At 36.5% G+C, this 8,613-nt stretch overlaps 1 protein-coding gene across 1 annotated transcript; it reads left to right on the forward strand.

Moving 5' to 3' along the window:
* Positions 1–1,761: 1,761 nt before the first annotated feature.
* LOC124555479 (uncharacterized protein C14orf119) lies at positions 1,762–3,748 on the forward strand. Its single transcript, XM_047129403.1, has one exon. The coding sequence runs from the start codon at positions 1,930–1,932 to the stop codon at positions 2,314–2,316; it is 387 nt and encodes a 128-aa protein (XP_046985359.1). The 5' UTR covers positions 1,762–1,929; the 3' UTR covers positions 2,317–3,748.
* The last annotated feature ends 4,865 nt before the right edge of the window (positions 3,749–8,613 follow it).

Raw genomic sequence — 8,613 nt, forward strand, 5'->3', positions numbered from 1 at the left:
CCAGTACCAGATTTTCGGAATCGATTTAGAACTGTTTACATGGCCAACCAGAAACGGTATTTCGAAATCGATTACGAAATCCTGTTTTGGGAGCCCCATGTGAACATATGTAGGTGCATCCATTTGCAGATCTGCGCAAATGCCTGTGCATGCAGTATATCTCTGTAAGTATGGTACAGTTTGTTCACACGACACTATTTCCAATCAACTACTCGCCCACCATCTATTGGTGTAGAAAAGAAATTTCAGTGGAAAGCGACTACACTCGTGCACAGTAACCTCAAAGTTTATCTCATTTATTCAGAAATGGAGGAAATTTTACTACCATTTGTGTTCGCAACAGGTATTACAGAAAATAAGAAGCAAACATAATGCCAGAAACAGAAAGACAGATCAAAATGTTCTACACAGTGGGTGCCTAAGCAAAGGCAGTTTTCTCACATAAATTTGCTTCTCGAGTTGCTGGGCGAACTCGACGACTGCTGTAATTATTTGAGGTTGGATTTAGAAATGTATAATTATCTTTTGACGCTCATAACTCCTAGATTAATACGGAAAAACTTATATGAGGAGAGAAATTTCTCCACATGAGCGACTGATGGTGACGTTAAGATTCCTGGCAATAGGAGCTACAAGGATCTAGAATTTGCCACTGCAGTTTCGAAACAAGCATATTGTGAAATCGTACCCATCATATGTGAGATATTTACTCTGTCCTGAAGAATGGTTTCACGAAGGCAAGTAAAGTACAATATGGAACCCAATTCTGACAGGATACAGATAATATTTTTTAATGATTTTATTAGAAGTTATATATTTGCCAACGAGCTAGAGTTGAATTTTGTTGCTAAGTCGAGATTTTCGATTCCCTACCTGAAGTCTACTAGCAACTTTTGCACCAGAATATAAAATTCCATTTTGAACTCTAGATAGTGATTCATTGTGTATCTTGGAAGTTTTACTTGTAGAGTTATGGTAGTGAATTCTACAGTTTACCTCTGAAACACTCTCGTTTTGAGCCACACGTCATATTAGGAAGCAAAAGAAGTGAAGAAGTAATAATATCTATGTCCCTGAAGGCACTTCCCTTATCAGCTTAACACAATATTCTGACTGCTCTCTTCTTCAGAACAAATAGGGCCCACTTTATTTTTGCTACACTGGCACAACTCACATTAGATTATGGCATAGAACAGTACTGAGTGAAAGTATGCTAGCAGTTCCCTGGCACCAGATCGAATAGACTCTGTTACTTTTCTGAGCTCTTTGCGGTAAACAGTCGGCAACGATTTTCTTTTTTAATTTAGTAACCTGTTTGCCGTAGGCTCAGCCGTTCGTAAATATTCTGTTAAAGAGTTATATGCAACTGCCTTCTTATCCCTATCACTGTATTCCCGGCTTTTAATTTTTCACAAACATGTTTGACTCCTATAAATTTAAGTAAATCCGGCAAACAGTTATACCCAACACTGATGTGTACTTGAATTTTTTAAAATTCACGTTGCACACACGAATGAGAAATACCTGACTGGACAAACAGCTGACTCAGACTCATTTCAGCGTCGGATTTTAGGCGATATCCTGTCCATACGCTCCAGCCTGTCTGCGCTGATGTAAGTTGAAGCCACAGGTATGAGCAATTTTTCTCCAACCTCCAACTCGAACCTCTAGGTTTGCGCAAAACCCACATTTGCGCAAAGGTTGTTCTCACAGGGCACGATCTATCTGCGCAGATAGATCGTTGCGTGTCTCCGGACCTAATTGTGAAGCACGAGAGGAAAGTAACGGTACTTTGCCAATGACGTTTGAGGATTTTGTTTGTGGTAGCACTGTGAATTGAAGTTGTCTGCACTCTGCACAGTGGCTATCAGGTGGTAGTGTGCGAAGTGAATTGCGGCAGTCGAATAATTTGTTATACAGTTTAGCTTCATGGGCTCTTCTTCAAGATATTCAACGCCCGCGCAAATGCGGTTTGTAGTGCAGTGGTTTAGTGAGTGGAGTGAAATGCAGAGAAATGATTTCTTACTGGAGTTGGCCCAAAAAATAATCCCTAACGGTTATGTTAATGGTTTGGTAGCTGGTATGGATGGTGTTGCCGTGAAGGAAGATCGCCCACCCTCTCTGTTTCAGTGCCGGATCAAGCTGTTTAGGGAATGGGCAGATAATTGGAACGAATCTGAAAAACAGGAAGTTCTGTCGAAGATTAAAGCTTTGGATGCCAATTTTGCATCAAAATTTGACGAAGAATTGCAGTCGGTTTCACAATCTAGTGAACAACCAAGCCAACCAGTTGCGGAAGGCGGAGAAACTTTGTAAAAAGGGAAAAAGTAATATTCGCATTAATGTGGGGTGTAGGTCTGTTCGATCTGATAAAAATTTAAGTGCATTGCAAATTATAGTAAACACAGGAAACATACTCAAGTTTCTGGTGACTTGAAGTCATTAGGGTTTATGGTTCACTAAGTCTGTATCAAATGAAATGTCTTAGAAATGTTTAAAGGGCATGTCTTCTCGTTACTAGTAGAGATTGTACTTTCGATACATATTAGGTCAGTATTAGTATTATATATAGGCCTAGTAGTAAATGACTTGAACTTCGTATTTACCTGTTCCTTTTGGGTTTGGTCCTGTGTTATTGCGGTTAAAAATGCAGAAAATAGTATACAGAATTAAGATATAGAATTTAATATATTTCATTTTTTCTGCTAAATACAGATGAGCATACATTTTGTTTGGTACGCCATCAGTTCAGTTGATAGCGGATTTTACTTGCTAATAAGGCCTATAGGCTGTGCTAATGCACGGGTACAACCCAGAATCTACGTAATTTCACGTTGTTTGACAGTGTGTTGAAGCAGATGCAACATTATAACCTTCTTGGTGAGCACTGTTGCTACTGTGTGTTCCAAAAAAAAAAAGTTATGTATGTAAAATAGTACTACAGCCAGTTTTCTTCCATTTGTTTGTTACTTAAGACCATAGTGGTTGGTTCTGTATACAGAGCTGCCTGCGGCAAGTGAAATATTTGCAGTTGATGTAATTTATTTGGGTAATGCTTTTATCCACATATATTTCAACAACACATTTTTTTCCATAAAAGTGCTGCCAGGGACAGGTTACTGAAGTAACTTTTTTTTTCCAAAATTGTGCCTGAATCCCTGAAGATAAGATCTGGAATTTACTGTTCTGTTTTTTACCTCGTTCATAACCTAGCTATAACTAGCGAATATTTGATTTTCCACCAGAAATTTACAGTTTTTGTCAATAGTAAGGAGAAAGTGATTTTTGTCTGTATGAGAACTTTGTTTTGAAGTTCACAGTTTCATTCAAAAGTTGGGAGTTAATACTTGGTTTCTTTTTTGTATTGTTCATGTGTTGTAAGCTACAGGAAATTGCTTTGTGGACACATGACATTGTCATGTAATTTGTTAATTGGCAGCTTGTAAGTAACTCAGGACATGTTTTGCACTTATGTTAGTTAACACATTAGACATGGAATGTGTTGAAATTCAGTTTCATAAAGTTTGCAGCTCTTGAATATTTTAAAAAAATTTCGCTGTTAATGTGTTAAATGGCAGTCCTTGTTCTTGGGATGCACTTCATTTGTGGTAACTGAGAGGTGTATGTGACTGATCGGGACTAGTGTAGCAGGGGATACAACCCGTCGGCTTTGGACAATGACGTCACAAGTCGCCAAACGAGAAGCGATTCTTCTTAGTGTTGTAGCTCCCTTCAGTAGCTGATAAGAGTTTTTTGGCTTTTTTTTAAAAAAATCTCACGATATAGAATAAACAGATCCACTTTATTAAGCAATCAGTAAAAAAACGAAACTGAAACATAACAGCAAAAGCGAAAATGGTTAACTGCTCTCTGGCGACTTGTGACGTCATTGTCCAAAGCCGACGGGTTGTATCCCCTGCTACACTAGACCCGACTGATCAGTGCTCTGACAGAATTGGAAAAGAAAATCAGTTGCAGTTGTGAGATAGCCACACCAAACTATAGCTGACGACTTCATAATTGCTGTTTATGGCCATAACTGTTTCTCATAAATTATTTTTAATGATGAGATTGTGGAAGATAAGTGTACCGATGTCATGAACTATGATTTGATGTCAGTGCTTTGTTGTTACTGCTTGATTTACTAGAAAATTTTACCTGATGTGTAGTTCACAGAAAAAGTCAAAACAGTTCTAAGAACGATACCTTCAGTCAACATTTGTCTTAGTGTCTAACGTTTATTTACTTTTTTTCATCGGGCTATGTGAGGGGATGGGGTTGGCTTTGTGTATCAGTGGCATTACCAGTCCCAGTATTACACCCAAATAGAGCTTCTGTATCAGCCCAAGTTTCAGTATCTGATTTTGCCATCATTTGTGTTATATTTCAATGTGGTAATAATGTTCCTTTATTCTTCTCAGGACGTGGCATTTTCTAATTTTTAGGGACACTTCTTTTCAAGATGTGTATTGTTTTTGGTAAAAATCTCCCTTGCATTTGAGTATGGTTTGGCTAAACAAACCCCTTCATTACTCAGTTCCTTTGAAAATCATCACTCCATTTACTTTGTATTAAAGATCCTGACAAATGAACAGCACTAAAAATTGTTGTAAGAACATTTTGTAAGGCATAGGTCTCACTTTCTAATAATTCCTTCTGTGAGCCTTAAATTTTCTCATCCTTCCCTGACAAATTTAAGTGGCTATTTCAGGTTATATGGCTGCAAATGTCAATGTGCTTACTTGAAAGACCCATGTCTTGAGGTGTCAGGTCCTATGATCTTTTAATCTGTCCATGTGCATTGCATATTTGCTTATGCCGAGAGTAAGCTGCTAGTATTTGCACCAATCATTGTTTTTCTCATGAGGCGACTCCCTCTTAGCAGCAAAGTATTTTCAGAAGTGTTTTCAAATTCTGTGACCTGTTTTCCTGCGTCTTAAGTATTTTTTGTGTAGCTATCCTCATCTTCGCAACAGGAATGCAGTATATGATATTGTAGCTGTTTTCATTATTATTCTTACTCAAAGTCTGTTTTGACAATAAGCATGTTGCAGTAAGTGACAAGCTTTATAGTTTAGCAACTGACAGAATTAGTTACTCATAATTAAGACATCCAGGATTTTGTTTTGCAGTTGAAGTGCATTGTATAACCCCTTCATATTTAGTGCTCAGATACTCCATAAACTATGGGTGAGTAAACCAATCTTAATTACTGGGTTTTGTAGTGTTTATTTCCATCTTTTTATAGGCATGTCAGATTATCTTCATAGTTTATATTCTCATCGTGGTATGTGCAGATTCTGTTATTGTAGGTGTCTCTACTTATTGTTTTTGGAAAGTTTCTTTCTTTTTCCCTGATAGTTCCACCTGTCCTTAAGTTAGGATATGTACCTGCAATGTGATATTGGTTAGTCCTCCATCCTTAATTTCTATTGTATTCTTTGATTTCATTGGTAATACCATTCATTATGGTTGTAAACTCGTAGAAGTAATATTTATTTTCATTTTCATGCACATCTGTTTTATGATACTGCAGTATAGAATACAGCCACCTGAATGATGCATAGCCACCAACTAATGGTTATTACCCGACATTTCACTGGGATAATGTAAACATCTGTAATAAGCTGGCTTCCATGTTAGTTACAACAGAAAGTAACACTTTTAAACTGTGCATACCATCTGTAATAATTTTTTTTGTAGGTCTTTAACATTTTTTTTAGAGTGAAGATATATTTTTCATACTTCCGGTTTCTGTCAAAATGTCGTTTAATGATTCTGTGCCCATAACTTCTTGGATGCGGGTTTTGTAGCTATTTCAGTGGTGATTGTTTAATGCAGTACTGTCAAAGCAGGATTGGAATATTGTATTTCATTTTTAAAGGCCTGTTAGCACCAATTTGTTGTAGCTGAGTAGTATAAAAACATAAGTTTTAGTGTGACAATAAGCATTTTTACACATTCCAGTTCTTATTTTTTATGTTAATGCAAAGCACTGATTATTTTAGGGATGTAAATTGTAAAATTATTTTGTAGTGTGTGTGTGTGTGTGTGTGTGTGTGTGTGTGTGTGTGTGTGTGTGTGTGTGTGTGTGTGTGTACGCTTCACAATATTAATATCAATGGGCAATTTTGTGAATTTTGAGCATGAAATTGAAACTGAATAATTTTTAAAGATAATATTGAAATATACAATTGTGGTAACAAGGATGCAATATGTACCTTATATATTGTTGGTAACTGTGCTTGTTGCATTTTGAGATATATATTTTTATCAAAATGTTGTATATTTTTTGTGGTCACATTATTTTTTTAATTAATAAAATAATATTTTTCAAACATTCTGTGCTTTGCCTCCAGAAACCTTGACTGAAGTGATATTGCAACTGTGGAAATGCAGATGACATGGTAAATGTTTGGTTGAGTCTACTGAAAATATTTCTCCTGACACATGTCTAAATTATATTTTGAACAGTCTTGGAACTAAGCATTTTACTTAGCAATATGTGGGTATAGTTTACAGAAAATAAAAATTGCTGAGAACAATGTTTGAGCAGAGAATGGTTGCAAAATTCTGTTTCCCACTATGTCAAAGCTTATTGCATTATTCTGAGACGGCCCTTATACTTACGGCAGAACGACATCTTTAGCAAGCCATTCCACCCTTGTAACTGAGCAATCTGAGTGTACTCAAAGCTTCAACTTGCAACTGACTGCACTCTCTTTCTTCCTAATGTATTGGGAAATGTTAGGTGCTACATGTATTTTTGCGGATAATAGTTAAGTGGAAGCAGAGTTGCGTGCAGTTGCAGATCTGTTTATGTATTCATCCATCTTCAAGCATTTACATGTAATTAATGTCATCAGATAAAATGGTAAGACACAAAACAGCCAGAAACATGTAGAATCCATGCTGATCAGCTACAGTGGTAAATACCTCATTTGTGGATATCTACTGCTTGACAGTGTCCCTAGATGCTGGATTATTTTTATGAAACCATTGTATTTCATGTGAGAATTTTTACTTATATCACAATTTCATTATTGTTTGATGATGCTGTTCTTAAGAATGATATTGAGAGATTTAAAAGAATGACACACATTTATTTAAACACACAACTTTTTTCATTGCTGAGGTCAAATGTAACAGTATTTATGAATATAGAGAAAATCAATAAAAAACCCTTGAGTATGTCCAGAATGAGTCATAACTTGCACAGTGTTGAAGATTCCCTTTTTTTTTTTTGAACTGCACCAATTACAGAAAAAGTTAGGGATTTAACAGAAACTGCTCTCAACTTTAAATTAGGAATTTATTTGCCATAGGATTGGTTTTTATATTTCATACATTTTGTCAGTTTAATACAAAAGAAGAAAAGGTCGTATACAAATATGGCTATATACATTTTTCATGAGAAGGGGACAACTGGGTGGTTGTGGCCAGAATTTGCCTGTACTGGTGTAGTAGCAAAATGTAAAACGGACCGAATTCAGCTTTGTTCGAATAGAGTGAACTATATTGCGGCCTTTGTTGATGAATTAAATAAGAAACTGTAAATTTGTTTGACATAAGTTATCATCTTCAATCCAAAGACTGGTTTGACACAGCTCTCCATGCTACTTTACCCTGTGGAAGCCTCTTCATCTCAGAATGACTACAACAACCTTCATCCTTCTGTATCTGCTTAGTATATTCAACTCTTGGTCTCCCTCTATGAATTTTACCATCCACACTTCCCTCCAATATTAAATTGGTGATCCCTTGATGCCTCAGAATGTGCACAACCAACCGATCTCTTCTTCTAGTCAAGTTGTGCCACAAATTCCTCTTCTCCCCAATTCTATTCAGTACCTCCTCATTAGTTACGTGATTTACCCATCCAATCTTCAGCATTCTTGTGTAGCACCACATTTCAAAAGCTTCTATTCTCTTCTTGTCTAAACTGTTTATCTTCCATGTTTCACTTCCATACAAGGCTACACTCCATACAAATAATTTCAGAAAAGATGTCCCGACTCTCGAATCTGAATCTGTGTTCGGTGTTAACAAATTTCTCTTCTTCATAAATGCTTATCTTGCCATCGCCAGTCTGCATTTTATATTCTCTCTACTTCCACCATCATCAATTATTTTACTGCCCAAATAGCAAAACTTTTAAAGTAGTAGTCCCTCAGAATCACCATATTTAGTTTCACTACATTACATTATCCTCATTTTGCTTTTCTTGATGTTCATCTTATATCTTTCGTTCAAGATACTGTCCATTCCATTCAACTATTCTTCCAAGCCCACTGCTGTCTCTGATAGTATTACAATGACATTGGCAAACCTCAAAGTCTTTGTTTGTTCTCCCTGGATTTTGATTCCTACTCCAAATTTTTCTTTTGTTTCTTTTACTGCTTGCTCAATGTACAGATTGAATAACATCGGGCATAGGCTACAACCCTGTCTCACTCCCTTTTCAACCACTGTTTCCCTTTTGTGCCCATCAACGCTTACAACTGTCATCTGGTTTCTGTACAAATTGTAAATAGCCTTTTGCTCCCTGAATTTTACCCCTGCTACCTTCAAAATTTGGTAGAGCGTATTCCAGTCAGCATCATCAAAATCTTT

Source organism: Schistocerca americana, chromosome X (assembly GCF_021461395.2).
Source record: "Schistocerca americana isolate TAMUIC-IGC-003095 chromosome X, iqSchAmer2.1, whole genome shotgun sequence".
In the NCBI taxonomy this organism is placed as follows: Eukaryota; Metazoa; Arthropoda; class Insecta; order Orthoptera; family Acrididae; genus Schistocerca; species Schistocerca americana.

Bases quoted from the DNA above. Each gene is read 5' to 3' on its own strand.
- LOC124555479 (XM_047129403.1), top strand. From the start codon at position 1,930: ATGGGCTCTTCTTCAAGATATTCAACGCCCGCGCAAATGCGGTTTGTA.